This window comes from Fundulus heteroclitus, chromosome 15, assembly GCF_011125445.2.
Source record: "Fundulus heteroclitus isolate FHET01 chromosome 15, MU-UCD_Fhet_4.1, whole genome shotgun sequence".
Classification (NCBI taxonomy): Eukaryota; Metazoa; Chordata; class Actinopteri; order Cyprinodontiformes; family Fundulidae; genus Fundulus; species Fundulus heteroclitus.
The window spans coordinates 1928627-1951576 of record NC_046375.1 but is presented as its reverse complement, the minus strand read 5'-3'; the positions used below and the strand labels follow the sequence as shown (position 1 = coordinate 1951576).

The 22950-nt window shown below is 39.4% G+C and overlaps 1 protein-coding gene across 2 annotated transcripts in view; it reads left to right on the top strand.

Moving 5' to 3' along the window:
- The window catches only part of man1a1 (mannosidase, alpha, class 1A, member 1), a 206336-nt gene that overhangs the window by 125462 nt on the left and 57924 nt on the right, over positions 1-22950 (top strand). For both annotated transcript variants that reach the window (XM_021323925.2, XM_012877375.3), the window contains exon 5: positions 12201-12295. In XM_021323925.2, the coding sequence (XP_021179600.2) occupies positions 12201-12295 (95 nt within the window). The remainder of the gene's footprint in view (positions 1-12200; positions 12296-22950) is intronic.

Sequence of the window (22950 nt, the reverse complement as noted above, 5' to 3'; positions counted from 1 at the left end):
ATATTTATTGAATCTGCTTTAACAGGATTATCATTCCAGCAAATCCAAAACCAGGTTCAATATGCATCACAAAGACCAACCAAAGGGTTTTACAGGCAGAATAGAGACCGAAAAACACGAGGACTCTGGACAAGAACTACCTTCTATGGAGAACAAAAAAGTAAATTTCAGCTACATTTGCATCAGAGACTCCATCTAAGAAAAAGACACTGTTAAACAAGATCCAGGAATATTTTATCACATACTACCTATGGAAAGGGAAACTAAAGAAAAAGGCATAAAGAGCTCTGGTTGTGACTCTGTCCAGGATAGAAACAGCTTTAGACACAGAAGTACTGAGCCAGGGGTACTTTCTATGGGTGAGTTAGGATAACTTTATTTATATAGATCACAATGTGCTGTATGGAAGAAAACTAAATAAAAAAAATGTAAATGACAGCATCCTAATAGTTAATCAAAAGCATTAAAAAAGATGAGTTTCTAGTTCTTTTTAAAAACAAGAACAAAGTTGAAGGCATGTGAACAATAAGGTAACAAAGTTCTGTTCATTAACTAACACTGTTTCTGTCAACTACGCTATTAAAAAAGACATATCTTAACACATTGACACTGAGCTAAGAGCGCTTTCTATTTAAAAACAACAACAAAACAAACTTTAAACAAACATTAAACTTCAAAAATGTTTATGAGCCAAATATTTTGAACTTGTGTCGTTAAAAAAAAAAAAAAGGTATTGAAGCCTCTCAAACCGAATCTTTTGGGGGGACTTTTGTTCTTTCAAATCAAAAGGAATCGGAGCAAATGGTGTTTGACATAATTTAAAATTGCTTCCTTGTTAAATTGCAACTGTTTTTGTATGAAGACAAAACAGTTGTTCATCTTTTCTTGCTTAATATTGATCGGCTTCACAAACACATTTTCTCTAAAAAATAAAGAACGCAACTAATGTCTTGAGAAAAGCATCCCAGAATACTACATTAACAGATAAAAAAAGAAAGAAAATTAGTGGTTATATTTCAAGCACGAAAGATAGTTTGATGAATAGAACGGTAGATAAGATTTTCAATTTTGTGTCTAAGAACTGGAAGATGGCCCTTCAGATGGGAGAATAGAATTAAATCATGAGATGCCTGAGTTTTATAAATGAACAAACAGAAGTGAAAACCGAAGAACAAAGCCAGAATGAGAAAAAGGAGAGGTGACACAGTAAATCTTGAGTAAAACGTGAACATCGGGGACATGAGGAGGAAAGACGAGGGAGGAGTTGACACAGGGGGAGGAGACGGGTCCAGGAGGGACACACAGGCAGCAGGAGCTGTCGAGACGGGGGTCTCACTTCATCCCACCGACGCTGCTATAATCTGGGGCACATGTCCCACTAGGCCTGCTGGTCACACAGAGGCCAGCCCCAATGATTCATCTTGGTTAGGAAGCTGTCTACACGACTCTCCCTGGACTGCAACACAATCATACAGGCAGCAACACAGAGCCGGATAAACACACAACCTTTACAGGTTTCTGTGGACCTTCCACCGATGTCTCCTAAACTAAATCACATCTTAACCTTCCCACTGTACACAGAGTTGATTTCTTTATTGCTGCAAGGCTCATTCCTTAATATAAACCTCTCTGCTTCGCTGATTATAAGAAAACGGGAAGCTTACGGCTGTAGCTCGTCTTTTCTGAAACAGAAGAGTTCAAAATGAAATAGAAATATTTCTTAATCCGCTGCTATTATCCATTGATTGAGTTGTTGGCTTTACATTTCTAGGTCATATGGAGAATGAAAACTGACATTGTTATCATCACTTGTTTGTTTTTCACCTCTTTTCTGAAGTTACCAAAAGCAGCTAATCGTTTGGTGCATTCTTAGGTGAAGAGGAAGGCTGTGCACATTATATGGAAAGCACGTAAATGTGAAACTATTGTTGAATATTTTCATACTTTTTCATCATTACAATGTCTCCACACTTTGCTCTGAGCTTTACTGTCTCAGCCACAAAAATACACTTATGGTGCAGGCATCAAGGCTAGTTTGAGTCCCTTAAAATACCTAATACATCATTGTGGTACTTGAAATGTCCTATAAGCGTCACATTAAACCAGTTTACTGTGATTGCATTATTGACACGCTCTTTTTGATCGTAAAGCATCTCTCTGTCATTCCTATTTTGCCACGTATGCTGACGTATTCACAAACACGAGGTACACTGTTCTAAACATGAGGAAATAAAGGATCTTTTTTTTCTTTTGAAACATCAAATCTTGTCGTGTCTTTGAAATATATTTGTCACTTGTGACAAATAGTGCTGAATAGTGCATGTTTATTGGGATCAATAGTGGAATTCACTGTATTCTGCTCTGCAGCAGGATAGGGTATGTTTATATATATATATATATATATATATATATATATATATATATATATATATATATATATATATATATATATATATATATATATAATATAACTCGCCTAAGGGTCGGGGAACAAAATACAGTGCTTTGTGAGTGTCTGTTTTAAGCGTCCAGCATGCTGATGAGAGTGACTCAGAAAAAGCTGAGCCAAAAGATGAAGTTCTTGATTTAAGAACAAGATCCTGTATGCAAGTGGTAGAGATGAACTCACTGTGGGATGGTTGGAGTCCGCCTTAGATGTTGAGGGAGGAACGCTGGAGTAGAGCTTCCTTACTCTGATGATTGACCTGCAGAGAGCTGCGACTAAACTAATAAATGCTACCATCAGCTACGCCAAGAGGGACTGAAATCCTGCAGTACCAGGTGTGGCCCCCTGCTTCAGCCAGTACTGGTCCAGGCCTGTCTGAAGTTTCCCAAAGAGCATGTGGATGATCCAGGACAGGATTGGGAGAATATCATGCAGTCAGATGAAACCAAATTTGGCACAATCTCAATTCGTTGTGTTTGGAGGAAGAAAAATGCTGAGTTCCCAAGAAGACCATAGTACTGCGAAGCATGGGGGTGGAAGCATCATGCTCTGAGGCTGTTTTCTACATAGGGGACAGGGCGACTGATCCGTGTGAACGGGGGAATGAACGGGGCAATGTATCGTGAGATTTTAAGACTAAACCTCCTTACATTGGTGAGAACACCTGAAGATGGAACATGTCTGATGTCTTCCAGCATCACAGTGATCCCAGACACAACGCATGGGCAGCGAAGGAGTGACTCCGTAGCCAGTCTCCAGACCTCAACCCCATAAAAAATTTGTAGAGGGGGTTGAACGTCAGTGTTGCCCTAAAAACATCACTGCCCCAGTGAATGCAGGAATGGGCCAAAACACCAGCTGTAAACCTGGTAAAGACTTACAGGAAACGTTTCACCTCCGTCATTACTAACAAAGGTTATGCTACAAAGTACTGAGTTGAATGTTTCTTTTCCACCATAACTTGCAAATAAATTCTTTAAAAATCCTACAATGTGATTTCCTGGATATTCTTTTCTGATTTTGTCTCTCATAGACAAATTACAGACCTGTCAACTTGCTAAACAGGAGAACTTGTGTGGTCAATGACTGACTAAATACGTTCTTGCCCTGCTGGGAATGCTAGAATAATCCTCTACAATAAGAAAGGGGGTCAGGAAATAGGGTTTCCCTTGTGCAATCTGATATGGGATGGATGCATAGACAGAGTAAAGCACCATCATCCAAGCACACTGCAAAAACTGAACTAAAATAAGTAAAATGTTCTTAAAATTAGTGTATTTTTCCTTAATTTGACCAGGTAAATAAAATGATCTGCCAATAGAATAAGATTTTTGCACTTAAAATAGGAACAATTCATCTCCATGATCTTATTTCAAGTGCAGTATAACTAATTATCTTATTTTATGGGTAAGAATACTCATTACATTGGCAAATAATCTTATTTACCTGCTCAAATCTAGGACAAAAACACTAATTTTAAGCACATTTTACTTATTTTTAGATCCGTTTTTGCAGTGCAAATTGATAATCTTCATCCCTCTAGCAGAATTACGTACAGTTGTAAACTGAAGACCAGGACACACATTATTACTGATCTGACTGATCCATTTAGCAGTTTATGTCTAATTTGATCTAGATGTTAAAAGGAGCAATGCAATATCGCCCACTGTTTGAAACATGTTACCTGCAGCAAAATCTCCGTTGTCGAGAGCTGATGTAGACGATTGTTGCACCATGTTTTCAGGTTGGCCTTTTGCACAAGTTCCCGTCTTTCTTTTTCCGCTCATGAACATTTATTGTGCATCTGAAGCAGCCATCTGAGGTCTTGGGGGGGGGGGGGGGGACTTTCTGAATTGTCACGTACTGTTAACTAATTTATCTATTAACCAGGATTAACTCAGAGAAACAAACACACTGTTGTGCAGCAGTAAATCTTCCTGATGGATATTGTGTCACAGGCACTGAGGTATGAAATGCGATTATCAACATTAGCCTTTCCTAACGGCATCAGCCTCTGGTTTTTTTGAGCGTGTTCTGCAGGTTCTGTATGATTCACTTGCTTATTAAAGCTTGTTGTCAGCTTGCTTGATGGCCTCGGACTCGGGCTGTGTGTAATTCATTCGTCTGTGCGTCTCTGGGACTTTCCTTCCCCTCAGTGTGCTTCCAGCATTATTAAAGACATTAATCTCTGGCATCTGATGCCTTGTTACGACACAGCGCTGCTCCCATTTGTGCAGCATAAAACAGAGATGTATTCACACATAATCTGGTGTCAGCAATGCCATCCTGCATTCTAGCCTTAACATACTGTGCCTTGAAAGCCCAGAATTACACAAGGAAAATCGGATTTAGGCTCAGTGTACAATATTTTCCGCTTATTGTTTGGCTTTTTCTTGATCTAATTTTAACATCGTTTGGCTCGTTCTTGCTGTGGTCTGGGAAACTTAGTGAATGTGATGACGTGTTTGCAAATGTATTTAATGATAGCCGGTGGGCTTAAGAAGATGCACTCTGACTTTGCAGCAGTGCACTGCAAAAATGGATCTAAAAATAAGTAAAATGTTCTTAACGTTAGTGTATTTGTCCTTAATTTGAGCAGGTAAATAAGATTATTTGCCAATGGAATGAGTATTTTGACCCCTAATATAAGATAATTAGACATCCTGCACTTGAAATAAGATGATGGAGATGAGTTGTTCCTATTTTAAGTGCAAAATTCTTATTCCATTGGCAAATTATCTTATTTACCTGCTCAAATTAAGGACAAATACACAAATTTAAAGAACATTTTACTTATTTCTAGTTCCGTTTTTGCAGTGTGAGTTCTCCTTGTTTGAAACGTTGCACTGCAAAAACGGAACTTAAAATAAGTAAAATGTTCTAAAAATTAGTGTATTTGTCCTTGATTTAAGCAGGTAAATAGGACTATTTGCCAATGGAATAAGATATTTGCACTTAAAATAGGAACAACTCATCTCCATCACCTTATTTCAAGTGCAGGATGTCTAAATATCTTATTTTAGGGGTAAAAATACTTATTCCATTGGCAAATAATCTTTTTTACCTGCTTAAATCAAGGACAAATACACTAACTTTAAGAACATTTTACTTATTTTTAAATCCGTTTTTGCAGTGTGGTGCTTTTTTCTGTGTTGTCTGTGCTTGTGGATTGAATCTTTATGATCCGATTAGCACGTGAAACGTTGATTTACATCAGCATGGAGCAGCGGCAACACAGTACACTGGTAAAAAAAAAAGTATTCGCTCATCATTTCCAAATAATCAAAGCCAGTTGTTCCATAATTTCCACGGCTTGTGTAAAGTCAAGCGTCAGGCATGCAGACTGTTTCTGCAAACATGTTGTAAAAGAAAGGAATGGGTTGCTCTCAGAAGCTGAGAATCCCTGCATGGTTCTGTAATAAGTCTGGTCGTAAAACATCCCCCCAGTCAACTATCAGTGGTTTTATGGCAAAGTGGAAGTGATTGGGAGCGACAGCAGCACAGCCATGAAGTGGTCGGCCATGTAAATGGAGTCGGGGCTGCGGATGCTGAGTCGCATGGTGTGCATAGGTCTCCAACTTTCTGCAGATTATACAATCGTTACAGACCTCCCAAACTTCATACGGCCTTTAGATGAGCTCAGAAACGGTGCATAGAGAGCGGCTGCATCCAAGCTATACATTAGGGCTGAACGATTTTGTAAAATAATCTAATTGCGATTTTTTTTTTCTTAATATTGTAATTTAATGCGATTTTTTTTTTTTCCCAGTTTAATTTATCATGTGTTTCAAAATATATACAAACAACAAATCAATTTGTTTCATCGCCATGTGGATTAGTTGCTAAAAGACCCACAGCATCTTAACTGGGAGCAGAAATGATTGCGTTCTGCCGACAATATATTTCAACCAAAATTGCAATTCTGAATTTTCTCCGCATTAACCACAAGCAACAAAAATGTTCTCTAAATAAAGATGTTTTCAAACAAGGACTATTATAAATATGAACTTTTAATGTTTCTATTAATCAGAATATTATTCAAGAGAACAGCTTTTAATTTAATTGGACATCAATCCTTGTTGAGGATAAAGTTCAAAGTCCAACCAACAAGCAAGTCTATGTATTAAACTGATTGACCAGAACTTAATGCTTTGTATGATTATACAAACTCTAAAACAAGTAATAAAATTAGATTATCTCACTGCTGAAACTGTCTTCCCTTCCATGTGGAGGCAAAGCCACTTCAAACATTTTACCAACACCTAATGGACGTGTCTAATTCTCTAATTGTTACATAGCCAGACCTCTGCGATTTGGAAATTGCGTTATTTTAAATCACAATTATATTGAAACTGCGATTAATTGTTCAGCCCTACTATACATCACTAAGTGCAATGCATGCCGCCACTGGACTCTAGAGCAGTTTGTTCAGAAAATAAAACATTTGAAACTGGGGGGGGGGAAAAGAGATTACCGATCGATACCAAACATTTTTTTTTTTAAACTTTTTTGGCATGGGGGCTCAGATAACATTATTTAAAGTCTTACAGTCCTTGTGGATTCTGCATATTGCCGATTTCGTCTCGTCAACGCGTGCACATGAAAGCCTCATCCCTGTTGCAGCCGCGGCAACGTGTGATTTCAGAGAAAAGCCGTGACGTTGCCTCATTGTTTTGACACGCGGGCCCCTCTTGAGCTTTTGTTTTTAGCAGAAAACGTGTCCTCCCGCCTGCCCCCCCCCCCCCCCCCCTCTCAGACTCTGCTGAGTGGTCCGTCCCTGGGGCTGATAGCTGCCAGTTTAGTCTCTGCTACTTCACACCTCTGAGTGCGTCTGTGTGAAAGATGGAGAACAGAGAAAAAGAGAGAGAGAGAGAGACAGGTCACAGGGCGTCATGTTTGTTTTTCTCTACTCGAAATATGAAAAAGGAAAACCGCTTTCAAATAGTTTATTTTGCCGGCTGGAGCACTAAATAAGAAGCTTTGTTGATTCTACTGCCAAATGAAAGGATTTGAATGTTAGCGTGAAGTTTAAAAAGGAGTAATTTTATCTCACGGTAGCGGTCAGCTGCAGCAGCACGACGAGAAGCTGCCGAATTGCGCGACATCTGTGTCCAACTGTCTCCTGCATGTTAGGGCAGAACTCACTACATCCTGACATTTTCACCGGCTCAGTGCCTTGAGCTAAATATAAAACGTCGCGCTGAGAAAGAGACACTGAGACCCTTCGCCTAACACCGCTCCAAAGTCTGTACAGCAGGTCCTTCTCCGGGAGAGAAATCTGGTTTGATTGCTGCTGACAGTACAGAGCTCTCCACACTTATTGGTGCCCCTGGAAAAGGGATGTGTGAAAAGCTTTAAAATAATCTTTTACTACAGCTCTGAGAGGCGGAAAAAAACCCCGTTAAGAAGTAATATATACTTAATCTAAGTCACCAGTGCCACATTCTTTGGCACCCCTCTTCAGCGCCCCCATTTTTTTAAATAAGATTTAGAACGGCAGGTTCTAAAGTTTTGGATTACTATCCTGCTGAAACACCTGGTAATGACCATATTGTTTTAAATTTTCAAAAGAGTTTATGATTACCCTAACCCCACAGCATCATAGGCCCTCCACCGTACTTAGCAGTTTGCTTTTACATATATATCATCTTTTTTTTTTTACTCTAGACCCACCTGTAGATTTATGTTGCCGGGAATCTCAATCTCACTCTGAGTTTCAGAGTTGTTCTAACATCTCTGAAGCTTTTTAACAAACATCCCAGGTTTACATTCGAAGGACGAGGTTTTTACCGGGCAGATGGTGCTTAATGGTTGTTACGAAGATTCTGTGACCGCCACATGAATGCAAGCTTTAGAGATTCAGTTTTTATTGTGTTACTAACCTCATTGTACGTGGTGGCAAACCTGGCATCCTAGAACAGTTGTTTCAGACGTTGGTGGTGAAGATTCTCAGTCATCCAGGTCATGGTCATTCCAAAAAAAAAAGTAAAAAAAAAAACAAAGCAACTGGACTGTTTTCTCCAGGGAGCTTTCTCAATAGGGGGTTTTCACTGACGTCACTGGCCAACTTCCGGTCCGCCATATTGGGTGGCACACTTCCTTATCTCTAGTTGTCTTACACGTATTATCGTATCGCGAATGGATAAGTATGCCAGCGGGCTAGAGCGACCAGATAAGGACGTATATCTGAGGAAATGTTCCGTGATCGACCATATGGACCCGTATGCCCTCCACGGTGCCTTGTTTAGCCGTAATCCAGATGCATTACCTGGTGTTCGGTGAAAACCCTCTGCACACTCTTGAGGAAATGAGAGCTTACAAGGGTCTAGAGGCTCACAACCAGTTCACATCTGGTTATGTACATCAAGGAAATCGCCATCATACGTGGACGGGTGAGTTTTAATAAGATGGTAAAAATGTAAACAATCCGACGCAAATGTGTCGCATGCTTCTGCGGTGGCTGGCGGCCGGCGGTGTGCGAAGGCACTTGGCTGCAAGGCCGATCGACGCCGCTCGCGGCTTTAATTATTTAAGCAGAACAATGACCAGCGCAAAATTAAGTTGTATTTACCGTATTGGCGCCGGTAGGAGCTGCAGATCATAAAGCCAGCAAACAGTGGGAACACAGCAACTCGTTCAAAGGTAAGCTGCGCTCAGACGGGTTAGCACATGCTAACCGTTAGCGCTAACAACCACTCGCGCATGTAATGTACTTTTAACTAGCTGCTATGTGTTTCAAACGTTTAGAACAGACTCTCATTGACATCGGGATACTGTGGAAAGTTATGTTCGGTCGACTTACAGCCGCGATCCAAGCGAGCCGACGACTCTTTGTTATTGCTAACAGTTGTTCTCCGTGGTTGCGCCTCCAGGCAGGAAAGCGGTGGAAAATTAATCTGTTTCTATGTTTTTCCCATGGCGATCATGTGTTGCGCTGTTACAGCCCACAATACAGCAACGGTTTACCATGGTTGAAATCAAGTTAAGGTGAAATTAATCAAATTAAAACACGGCTGAGAGAGGGAGTACAGTACGTGGTAGTAATAGGCAGTAGAGGCGGCGGAGGCAGTCAACATGACGCCCAAGCCCTATTATTAATATATTCTTCTTACGTGTTTTAAATACTTAACAGTTAATTACCTGTGACAAAGTGAGCACCGCAGACTCTGGCGTATTCCAGCTTAACACCGTCCAAATCGGACCTGGATATCCGTGTCAGCCATAGGTGACGGCGTTGTTCAGACAGCTGTTTTGTTTTTTTCACACTGATTCACTATTACGGCTGGTAGGCGATAGAAAGAGCGTTGATCTCCACCTCCACGGGCCGTGCAACCAACCATTAAACACGTTTTCCCCATTGTTCACTTCCAATACTGCCTAAGGCGTCATACAATGCAGGTCAACGGTGCGAAACGACTGCCACCCAATATGGCGGACGCGCTGAGTAGTCACGTGAGCGTGACGTCAGCTGAAAACCCCCTATTCAAAAAGTCTGGAGTAATGTGCAGTACCAAGCTTTATACTACTGCCAAACAAAGGCCTTGTAATGGCTTTGTTAGGCAGTTGTTTCAGACTTATATATAGCTCCCAGTGGTAGACAATGAACAAGTTTAGGCCATATATATATATATATATATATATATATATATATATATATATATATATATATATATATATATATATATATATATATACTTTATTGCTGCCACGTTCTGACGTGACGATTAGCACATCATTGCATGTTTTCTTCTGCTTCCCATTTTGAAGAGTGGCTAATAAAAAAAGGTCCTGTGTGCCCTATTTATACATCTGTGAGAAATTATTTGCTAATTAACTGTCATGTGCACACTGAGGAGGACATGAGTAAATAAAGCTCTCATTTAAAAAGTTGCTTTAATCGCAATTCATTCATTATTAGGTGACTCAGTGATTTAGGATTTAGTTAGAAGTAGTTTGTTTTTGTTTTTTTTACATGGTTTGCGTTTGTCATAATAATATGTCATAATAATAAAGGATGATTTTTTTTTTCACTTAACTGTTATAATGGGAGATTATCTTACTGTAATAAAAGATAACATGTCTTTTGGTGGGGTGCTAATAAGCGTTAAAGCTGCTTTATGATGTTTGCACCCTATCTGAAATCAATAAGGATATTATGACGTCTTTAAAATAGGGGCAAATTGCCACCACTGCTTTATTCTGGTTAGTAACATGAATTTATAGCAATATTCAAATCTAAATGGTTTTGAAATGGACAATAACAATTTAAAGTCAGATCAGCCTGGATGTTTCTTTAAGACCTGTTTTTTTTTTTTAGTTTATATATTGTGGAAGCGAGCCCCATTTAGAGCAGTAGAAAGTGGATTATACACATGATCATAGTAGGACACCGTCACCCAGTCATAGCGCAGATCCAGGTCTCATTTTGCTCTCATTTCATTTGTTAAATATTCATGAAGTTATTTAAAGCAACACAGCGTCCCTGCAGACGGCCCTGAATCGGCGCTGAAGGTTACTCCACATGAACATTTAACTTTATCGCCTCTAAAACTGTGCAAAGTGATGTGAGTGCAGGTAAACATTGCAGCACGGCGGTGTTTGGTAGCTCTGCAGCGGGACGTCTAAATGTAAAAGACAGCAAAGGCATCCAAAAACAAACCTTTTCTCAGATAAGGTGTCTGCCTGGAGACGACTTTTTCATTTTTTTTTACTTGAAGTGATAGATTCACTAGATAATTTGGATGAACAGGAAGATATGCTTTAAATAACCAAAAGTCGAGGTTTGTATCTATTATCAGGCAACGTCAGTGTCCCTAGTTACATGTAAGCCGATTCCACTAATCAGATATTTCTGGTCCTTTTTCCTTTAAAGTAATTTCACAGTACTTGAATGTCATGTTCTCTGGTTTTTCCCATTTTGAAGAGTGGCTTAAAGAGATGGGCCTCTCCTTCATATCGTATTTATATACTACAAGACAGAGAGATGCTTTCTTGTCTTTCTCATTTTAAAGTGCTAATTATTGCAGTTGTTAACAACTCTTCAGCTAATATTATTCTATATAGTATAATAGTTTTATGTTTTAAACACAGACCGTAACCCATTAATGAATCGGCTTAAGGCTACACTGCAAAAAGGGAACTAAAAGTAAGTGCAATTTTCTTGAAATTAGTAAATTTTTCCTTGATTTGAACAGCTAAATAAGACTATTTGCCAATGGAATGAGTATGTTTACCCCTAAAATAAGATAATTAGACATCCTGCACTTGAAATAAGATGATGGAGATGAATTGTTTTTATTTTAAGTGCAAAAATCTTATTGCATTGGCAAATGGTCTTATTTATGTGCTCAAATCAAAGAAAAATATACAAATTTCAAGAAAATTGCACTTACTTTTAGATCCCTTTTTGCAGTGTAAAGCTCATCCACAGGCGCAACCACTTATTAAGACAATCAAAAACCATCTCGTTATGTGGCGATAACGCTGTTATCTTTATTTTTTTCCAACAAAACTGTAAAACATTTCCCCTGGATAGCGAAATGAAGCTTTTTTTTTTCTCAAGTTAACTAAAGGGTTTATATTCACAGAGCTGTGATTGGGCTCTATCAGCTTTTTAATGTTGCCATTTCAATTATTTTCACCTTTTAATTTGAGGTGTGAAGGTATTTTTTTTAAATATTGTTGGAAAAAATACAAATTTGTCTCTTGGCGAGACCCTTGGATAATAATTTTTTTTTTTTATTATTATTCTCAGGTGTTCCGTAGGAAGGCGGTGGAGTTGGGTGAAAAGCTGCTGCCAGCCTTCAAAACGCCCACAGGCATCCCCTGGGCTCTGCTCAACCTCAAGAGGTGAGACACTCACACAGACACGCACTCCTCCTCTCGCAGCGGTCCACTCCGGCGCTACTCCAGACAGAGCCTCTGTTTTGATGGTTTGACGCTTTCAAAGGGCTCTGTGGTCTGTGGCTCGCTGCACGCCCGCTGAACACGAGCTCTCTCTCCGCTGCGCTCGCTCGCTGAGATGTTTTAGCTTTACATGACAGAGCCCCCCCCCCCCCACACACACACACACACACGCCTTGCTATTTTCCCCCGAGTGCTCTCGGAAGGTTATAAACCTGAGGGAGTCTTTATTAATACGCCATGAAACGCTGACGCAGAGCTTTTCCCAGGTTTCAGCACATTTGCACAGACGTCTAGAAATAAAGATGGAGATGTGGAGCGTCGTTTTGTTGTTGGAGGTCTTCCATCACCGAGATGTTTCGCTTTACGTCTTGTGGTTTGCTTAACTTCAATAATAGATTAAACATTCAAAAAAAACAAAAAAAAGTCTTCCCTCAATGTCCATGAACTGTTTGTCAAACATGCATAGCCTATTAAATCCCTACTATCCCAACTACAGTCAGCCTTCAAAATTGATATTAATAGAAGCAGGAAATTTATCAGGGAGGCTGCTGTGGTCTTGAGAGTAAAACTAAGAGCAGCAGAGATTTTTGTCTAGATCAGGGGTCGGCAATCTTTGATGCCTCTGATGCGGCTCAGTTGTTGAAAACAATTATGTCGCGGAGCTGCGTACCTCATGCAGGCAGTCGTCAATGCTGGCTGACGAACACTCCTCACCAGTTGGTGGCAGTAATGCGCACTGAAAAGATGTTTGCCAGCTGCCAATAAACTCAAGAAGAAGAAATAATGCTTGTTGAGTGGCTGCAGAGCGAAATATACACAGTGAGCGCAGAGAAGGCGGCATTTTCAGATGCTGTTTTTTTGTAGTAAATTCTACAAATGACAAGGGGACCACGGTGACACGGGACCTAAAATAACATGGAGTCATTGATGAGAGTGAAGAGAGCTAAACAGCAGGGTAAGAGTCGTTTCTATATCTGACGTTTGGTCGTTTTCAAAGTGGGGAAAAGCGAACAGCGCTTGGCTCGAGTCCTGCGCGGCTGAAGTCGAGCTTCAGGTGCCGCCTGAACGTCTGATAGCTCGTCTAATGTAGCTGTTAGCTGGTTAATGCCAGGAGCTCGTTTACGTGCGCAACTTTCCCGGATGTGATTAAAATGCGTTCGGATTAAAAGAAAAGTATTCTGAAAGGGATGAAAATCAAATAATCCAACCATGACGTGCGTTTACTCGCACCATGCTTTATTCAAAATAAAAACTCTGACATTAGCAGAGTTGATGATTTCCATAAAACAACAGTAGAAGTTTTGTACTTCGTATGGGAAAAAAAAAAAAAAAAAAGAGGCAAAGATGCGTTGGTTCTGCTCCCGGTCCATTCTGTCGCAAAAAAATGTTATATGCAGTGTGATTTAATTTAAAATTTCAAAAGGGTTTTATGGCTCCCAGTGTTTTCTTTACTGTGTGAAACGGGTCCAAATGGCTCTTTGAGTGGTAAAGGTTGCCGACCCCTGATCTAGACTGTGGCGTCTCTAGATTAGAGCCAGTGGAGCTCTTTCCTCTCTTAAAGTAATCAGTGAAACAGGTTTTTTATATATATATATATATATATATATATATATATATATATATATATATATATATATATATATATATATATTAGGGCTGGGCAAGTTAACGCGTTAATTTCGCGTTAACTCATTAGACTATTAACGGCGATATTTTCTTTAACGCGCGTTAACGCATGTTGCTCACATGCTTTTATTTTGTGAAGGTCTGTTGCTGCGGTGTAGGGGTTTGAATCAGAACAGTAGGTGGCGATAATGCGCCAATAACCTCGCTGTCAGCCCAGCCTCAGATTCAAAGAGGAAGAAAGGTGCTGGCCGGAAAAAAACACAGCTGACATGCGGAAGGCGGTGTTTCCCGCAGGTACCGCGAGCGAGCTTAGGCGGGGCGAGGCGAGGCGGTGAGTTGGCGGCCGGAACAAGTTTTGTGCGGAGCGGGGGGGTTTGCATCGACGCCGTCGGTGAAGTCGCTTCTCGTTTCAAAGTATCCATGTATTTTTGCCTGTTTTTCCCCTGCCATTCACTATATGCGCGCGAGAAAGCAACAACAAAAAACCGCGTGTCAACGTCAAATAAACGCAAGCATATCGAGTTAGCAAGCATTTCAATTTAAAGTTCTTCCAGCATGGAATATGACAGAAACAAGTTAGTTGGAACCACTGCCAAGTTAAACTTTGGTATTGAACATAAAATGGTAATGCTGCTCCCTGCTGTTACCTCAGAAATTGCCTGTTTTTGGTAGATTTTTTCCCCATAAAGAGAATTCCCTGTCAGTGGCAATAAGCTTTAATTTATTATTATTGCTATTTTTTGTTTTACATGTTTAAGTTGAGCTTTACACTAAATATGTGTTACTGATAAGTGCTACAAATGTTACAACACTTTTGTTCATATGGCAGCAGAACATTAAAATAAAAGTGCTCTTTACACTACTTTTGAATTCATTCTTGGAGTTTGTAAATACAATGCGATTAATCGCGATTAATCGCGATTAATCAGTGCGATTAATCGCGATTAAATATTTTAATCGTTGCCCAGCCCTAATATATATATATATATATGCCTCCATCCGACTACTTCCATTGGTTAAAGTCTCTTCAGCCAAAGCTGAAGTGCATCAGCGGTCGCCACCATAATGCTGCGTTCAGATCAAAAGATTTTTGAGCGGCAAAAAGGCGTCCAACGCCTCAACTTAGACGATTGTGCAGATAAAAGTCAGACGTGCTGTTTAGAGCTGGAGAACGTCGTCCTCGGACGCCTCTGTGCCGTGTCTGGGTTCTCCAGATAAGTTTCACCACCTTTTAGCGCCATTTACATCTCACCCGAGCCCAGTTTGACAACTTGCTGACCTCGGTGCATTTATCACTGGTAAGAAGTAAAAACATATTTTTTTCCTGTCTAAAAATCCACCACGGTGTCACATAGAGGGGTCTCTCTGATTGGTTGACACGCCGTATCCAGCTAACCTGACTCTAGCCAGATTGGTATCGCTCCGCCTAGCTTCACTCACATCCACCTGGGACTTCTCCCATAGAAAGTGATTTCTTCACCAATTTTATTGTCCAGCCAATCAGGACGCAGGGCTGGAGTTTCATAGATGTGACGTAGTGGAGAAGCGACCGTGAGACAGTTTTCATTCAGACAATGGCGGCTCGCATCGAGGAAGCAAGCGTTAACATTGATGCTGCTATTTCTTCCGTGTTGTCCAATCTACCTAATATTGTTTCATTAAAAGAACATCAGAGAACGGCTCTGAAGGCTTTTGTTGGTGGAAACCATGTTTTCGCCCTTCTCCCGACCGGTTTTGTTTTCCGGGGAGCGGTTAGCGTGAACCATGTTAGGAGGCCTTTAGTCCTCAACGCGGTCGGCCCGGGATCGACTCCGACCCGCGGCGCTTTGCCGCCTGTCTTCCCCCCTCTTCCTGTTAGCTCACTGTCAATAAAACGCGTGCCACTAGAGCCGCAAACACATTTAAAAAAAAAAAATTTTGTTTTTTCCTGCGTCGCTCTCATCAGCGTCACGGGTTAGCTTCGGTGTGAGTGGTTGAAATAGCACGTCGATAAAGATGACAGACAAGTGGCTTATCCAATCATATGCAAGGATTTTTGATAAGCCCCAGCCTTTAATAAAGACAATTCCTATGGAGAGGTCCCAGATGGATGTGTGGAGCTAGGCGGAGCGACATACATCTGGCTAGAGTCAGGTTAGTATCCGGCTGCAAAAGTTCAGATTTTTCGACTCTACCGTCGGCTGCTACAGAGGCGCTTAATGCGCATCAAACCAAACGTGCTAAAAGAGGTCTCAAAGCCCCTTGAGGCGTGTCCACCATAGACTTTGCATGTAAACCAGATGCCCTTGATGCTCAGAGCACGTTCGGTCTGAATGCAGCATGAAGTGATGTCTGAAGGAAGGAGGCAGGAAACGGAGCCTGTATGCTTCCTCTCATTGCTAATTTAGCCTAGGAACCTTCCGATGTCCCTTACAGGCGCAAAGGAGCTATAAGGAATCCCACAATCCTTTGCATCGCATCAGCACAGCTCACTTTATTGTTAATTTTCAGAAGGCTGAAGGCCCAGCTGTGACTAAAATCATCCATGTGCATTTCCGTCACGTAATGGCGTAGAAGTTAAAGGCTGTTTGAATTCAGTACAGCAGTCTGAAGGAACGGGGGGTAGGGACTATAATAAAGCGTATATGGATGGAGCCTAATATTGTAATAAGGACTGTTTCTTTTACCAACAGGATTCTGTTTTTTTTTTTTTTTTTAAACTTTATTTATCAATTTTCACAGCATATTCTTTACAGCATTCATGTTTTATACAGCGCTGCCTTACTTAACATATATAACCCTTACACAAAACACACATACCCAAAAAATAAAAAGTAAAAAATAAAGTAAAAACAATACAATAAATAGATAAATAATAAAGGACAAAAACACAAAAATTTGTTCATAGCTGACTAAAAGAATATAACAGTAGTTTAGTTATGATAAAATACTCATTTTAAATGTTTCCATGTATAGTAAAAATGGCTGCCAAGTTTTGAAAAATTTAGCAGTTGAACCTGCCAGTGTACACCTCATCTTTTCTAAATGTAAGAACCTCATGAGCTCTGAGAGCCACTGTTCATGTGTGGGTGGGGCCTTCTGTTTCCACCTCAATAGTATCAGGCGTCTCGCAATCAACGTAGCAAAAGCTATTGCATTTGAATTATATTTGGAGAGTAAACTATTGGGGGGTATGATTCCAAAAATTGCAGTTAGAGCAGAAGGTTCAAATGCAACATTGTATATTTCTGAGAATGTATTGAATATAGCCAACCAATAGGTGTGAAGTTTTGAACATGCCCAGAAAGTGTGAATAAGGGAGCCGACCTCTGACCTGCATCGATTACATAAGGGATCAGTCCCTGGATAAAACTTAGCTAGCTTTTCATTAGAGAAATGCAACCGGTGCAAGACTTTGAACTGAAGGAGTCCATGTCTAGCGCATATTGAAGAAGAGTGAACCCTGTGAAGAATGGATTGCCAGAGCTCATCTGTTAATGTAATTGCAAGGTCTTTCTCCCAATGCGACTTAATAATAGAGAGAGAAGGAGATTGTAGATCTAGCAGTATGGTATAAATCTTTTTAATCGCCCCCCTTTGATGGATGTCTATACCTATGATTTTATCCAGAGCTGTTTCTTCAGGCAGTTCAGGAAATGTGGGATATCTATTTTTCACAAAATGCCGCAGTTGTAAATAGCGGAAAAAGTGTGTATGCGGAATATTAAACTGTTCCATGAGTTGTGTGAACGAAGCAAAAATCCCATCAATGAAAAGGTGTTTAACTTCACTGAGTCCATTTCTTTTCCAGATTTTAAAGGCAGAATCAGACATAGAGGGTGGGAATATATGATTTGAACAGATAGGAGTTTTAATTGACATAAAATGTTGTCCTAATTTTTTCCTGCACTGCACCCAGATTCTCAGGGAATTATATAGCAGAGGATTGCATTTATAGGTACAAACCTCTAACGGGAGAGCAGAGGTCAACAAAGCAGGTAAACTAGTCTGACCACAATAAGACGACTCAATTTGAAGCCAAGACGGGGTTTCTGTAGAAAAGTCACTCATCCAATATAGCATGTTTCGTATATTTGCTGCCCAGTAATAAGATTGAAAATTTGGCAAAGCTAAACCGCCTATAGGTCTAGGTCTCTGCATAAAATCTTTACGAATTCTGGGGGATTTGCTATTCCAAATAAAAGCTGAAACGTGTTTATCTAGTGTCACAAAGAATTCCTTTGGGATGTAACATGGAATACACTGAAATAAATAAAGGAACTTGGGCAGTATGTTCATTTTTATAGAGTTGACACGGCCCATTACCGATAGTGGCAGATCACTCCACCTCCGAAAATCTAGTTTAGTATGCTCAAGAAGTGGTATAAAATTTTTTTAAAGAGATCTTTATATTTGCGAGTAACTTTGACCCCCAAATAGGTCACGTAATCCGATTTAACTTTAAAAGGGAACTTTACAAATGAAATATTCCTGGCTTTAGAGTTTATACTAAATAGTTCACTTTTATGTAAATTTAATTTATAACCCGAGATAGTGCCGAATTGTTCAAGTATGGTAAGAGCATGGGGAAGAGAGCTCAGAGGATCTGAAATATACAGCAGGAGGTCATCAGCATATAAAGATAATTTGTGCTCCTGATCAGCTCTGTAGATGCCCTTAACCTTATCTTCTGCTCGCAGCTTAATCGCCAACGGTTCAATTGCTAACGCAAATAAAAGAGGGGATAAAGGGCACCCCTGTCTTGTCCCACGATGGAGTGGGAAGTAACAGGAATATAATGAATTTGTTCGAACACACGCCATAGGTGAGGAGTAAAGTACACGAACCCAAGAGATGAATTTAGGGCCAAATCCAAATTTATTTAGTAAGTAAAATAAGTAGTCCCACTCCACCCGATCAAAAGCCTTTTCCGCGTCAAGTGACACGGCGACTTCAGGGGTTGCAGTTGACTCCGTGTATAATATGTTCACAAATCTACGCAAGTTAAAAAAGCCATGTCTTCCCTTTACAAATCCTGTTTGATCAGAAGAAATAATATGAGGTAAACATCGTTCTAGTCTGTGAGCCAGGATCTTAGATAATATTTTTAAATCCACATTTAACAGCGATATTGGACGATATGATGAACATTCAGTTGGATCCTTATTTGGCTTTAATAACAAAGAAATAGTGGCTTGACGAAGAGGATTCTGTTTTAAACATTTGTGCATTAATATTCAAACTTTGATCATCCAGTTGATAAAATGGGATTACACACGTTCTGTTGGATGGTGTGCAGCTTTACTAGCGTTGGTTATCCTTCCTAGCTCATGGATTATTAGACAGAAGAGTTATGAAAAGTTTTTCCGGTTAAAAGCTCAACACACACACTGCAAAAACGGATCTAAAAATAAATAAAATGCTTTTAAAGTTAGTGTTTTTGTCCTTCATTTGAGCAGGTAAATAATATTATCTGCCAATGGAATGAGTATTTTGACCCCTAAAATAAGATATTTAGACATCCTGCACTTGAAATAAGATGATGGAGATGAATTGTTCCTATTCTAAGTGCAAAAATCTTATTCCATTGGCAAATCATCTTATTTACCTGCTCAAATCAAGGACAAATACACTAATTTTAAAGAATATTTTACTTATTTTTAGTTCTGTTTTTGTAGTGCATCTTTTCTGTCCAAGAACTGACCAATATGAGTGACGCTTCGTATCTAATTTTAGTTTGAAATACCTTTGGCCGATATGACAAATTGCTATTTTATCTGTTTAATTTAAAATTGATCAACCTCAGGAGGCAGCACTGAAGAATTAGTTGCTGATAATGGGTGTGGTCCCTTTAAATGTCAGTTTTTAGTCTTGGATTGTGTGAAATACATTCCTAAATAAATGTGACTTATATGTTTGTTTTTTTTCCTCTTTATGACGCATTTTTTTGACTGATGTGACCGTAAAATATAGTAAATTGTTAGTTTTAGGAGCTAAAATAATTTTTCTAACATATAAACGTCCATTATTTAAACCAACAAATGTTCTGTCACACATCAATATGTCATAAGAGACGCAATTTTGTTTGAATTTCTGAATCGATTCCCAACAGCAAGCACGATTAGCAAATAAAAATCTCATTTTCATGACCTTGTCTTAAATAAACTACATTCATAATTCTGCCGCCATGTTTAACTCGAGTCATTCTTCATCCTGCAGTCACCTATGATGAGAGAAAACAGTTCTTCTTCCAGTTTTCCTCTTTTCTCTGGAGAAAGACGCGACACTCTGCTGTTTGTCAGCTTTTAATTAAAAGGCAGGTTGTCATGACTATAAATGCGCTGTGACAAATTAATTTTCATTGTGTCTGCCTGGCTGAATAGACCCCCCAACCCTCGTCTTTCTTCCTGAAGAGACATAAAACCTCGAGGGGGAGAGGTGTGTAGGTGTTTGCGTGGTTCTGGTTGGAGCGGATCGCTGTAGATGATCACTGAGCTGTGATGTCCTGGACTCACACATTCCTGCACACATGTAGTCCCATGCAGCGGTTACACACATGCATGTGACACGAAATGGTTTTTAATCCGTAAACCTGAATCAGAAATTAATGCTTATTCATTCTGTCAGGAGTATTCAACTGCAAAACGTTCTGCATCTGCATTTTTAGGCCTCAGTCTAGCAGAAGGTGGTTCTTCTATGGCCTAGAATCGGCTGACTTTTCTGAAATGAACATATTTATGTCAACAATAAGATAATCAATGGTAATCTGAGCTGTCAGTGATAGATTGTCGTGCCGTGCTCCTTATCTAGCCTGGAAAATCTGGAGTTTTGGCAGGTCTGGATAAGTTTAGGAGCAATATCTGTACTTCATAACCTGATTCTCTTGTAATTACATAAAATATCCATCCACTATCATTTATCCATCCATCACTCCATGCATCCATCTATCTTTCATTTATCCAGCCATGCATCAATTCATCCATCTTACGGTCATCCATCCACTATCATAGGTCTGCTATCCATCACTCCATTCATCCATCTATCTTTCCTTCTTTGTCATCCTTGCATCCATCACCCCATCTGAAGGCTCCATCCATTTAGACTTTATCCATCCATCCATTTATTTCTTATGTATCATCCCTCCATGATCCTGTGTTTAACTTTTTTGTCCATCATCCATCCACCAGCATTTAACCGTCCGTCCGTGTGTCTTTCCCTTTGTCCATAATATATAATTTATTTTGTCACTACCCATCTTTTTTTGTCTATCCATCTTTTTTTGTCTACCTGTTTCATATTGAAAGCGGGACCATCTGCTATAGTCATAGTGATATCTATAAAAAATAGACTAAATAGAACTTGGATCTCTGGACAATCCAAAAAAAGTAAAAAAACAAAGCAACTGGACTTGTTTTCTGTAGTTGAAGACGTTTCGCTTCCTCTCCAGGAAGCTTTCTCAATTCAAAAAGTCTGGAGTAATGTGGAGTAACAAGCTTTATACCATTGCCAAACAAAGGCCTTGTGATGGCTTAGATAACATGCAAATTCAACCGAAACAGGTCCACCCCTTAGTGGTTTGGAATGACCATGACCTTAGTGACTGAGAATCTTCACAAGCATTTTGGAACTATGGAGATGTGAAAATATATACGGTGGGATTTTTGAAAAAAAAAAAATACATTTGTGGATCCATTTAAATGGTTGTTACCTTTTAACAAGTAGGTTACATGTTTGTTTTTGTTGATTTAAACATTTTCTACTGTGAAAATATCGATTCTGCCACATTAAGCCTGTTTAGGTTTCAATCGATACTTAGATGGACGTTATTAAAAATGTTTTAAAGAAAACAATTTACAGTAGATGGTTTGAAGCTGAAATACTTTGTGTAACCTTGAAACTGGAGTGATAATTTGTTTTTTCACTACCCATCTTTTTTTGTCTATCCATCTTTTTTTGTCTACCTGTTTCATATTAAAAGCCGGACCATCTGCTATAGTCATAGTGATATCTATAAAAAAAATAGACTAAATAGAACTTGGATCTCTGGACAATCCAAAAAAAGTAAAAAACAAAGCAACTGGACTTGTTTTCCGTAGTTGAAGACGTTTTGCTTCCTCTCCAGGAAGCTTTCTCAATTCAAAAAGTCTGGAGTAATGTGGAGTACCAAGCTTTATACCATTGCCAAACAAAGGCCTTGTAATGGCTTAGATAACATGCAAATTCAACCGAAACAGGTCCACCCCTTAGTAATTTGGAATGACCATGACCTGGATGACTGAGAATCTTCACAAGCATTTTGGAACTATGGAGATGTGAAAATATATACGGTGGGATTTAAAAAAAAAAAAAAAAAAAAAGACATTTGTGGATCCATTTAAATGGTTGTTACCTTTTAACAAGTAGGTTACATGTTTGTTTTTGTTGATTTAAACATTTTCTACTGTGAAAATATCGATTCTGCCACATTAAGCCTGTTTAGGTTTCAATCGATACTTAGATGGACGTTATTAAAAATGTTTTAAAGAAAACAATTCACAGTAGATGGTTTGAAGCTGAAATACTTTGTGTAACCTTGAAACTGGAGTGATAATTTGTTTTTTCACTACCCATCTTTTTTTGTCTATCCATCTTTTTTGTCTACCTGTTTCATATTGAAAGCCGGACCATCTGCTATAGTCATAGTGATATCTATAAAAAATAGACTAAATAGAACTTGGAACTCTGGACAATCAAAAAAAAAAGTAAATAACAAAACAGCTGGACTTGTTTTCCGTAGTAGAAAACGTTTATCTTCCTCTCCAGGAAGCTTTCTCAATTCAAAAAGTCTGGAGTAATGATGAGTAACAAGCTTTATACCATTGCCAAACAAAGTCCTTGTAATGGCTTAGATAACATGCAAATTCAACTGAAACAGGTCCACCCCTTAGTGGTTTAGAATGACAATGACCTTAGTGACTGAGAATCTTCACCAGCATATTGGAACTCTGGAGATG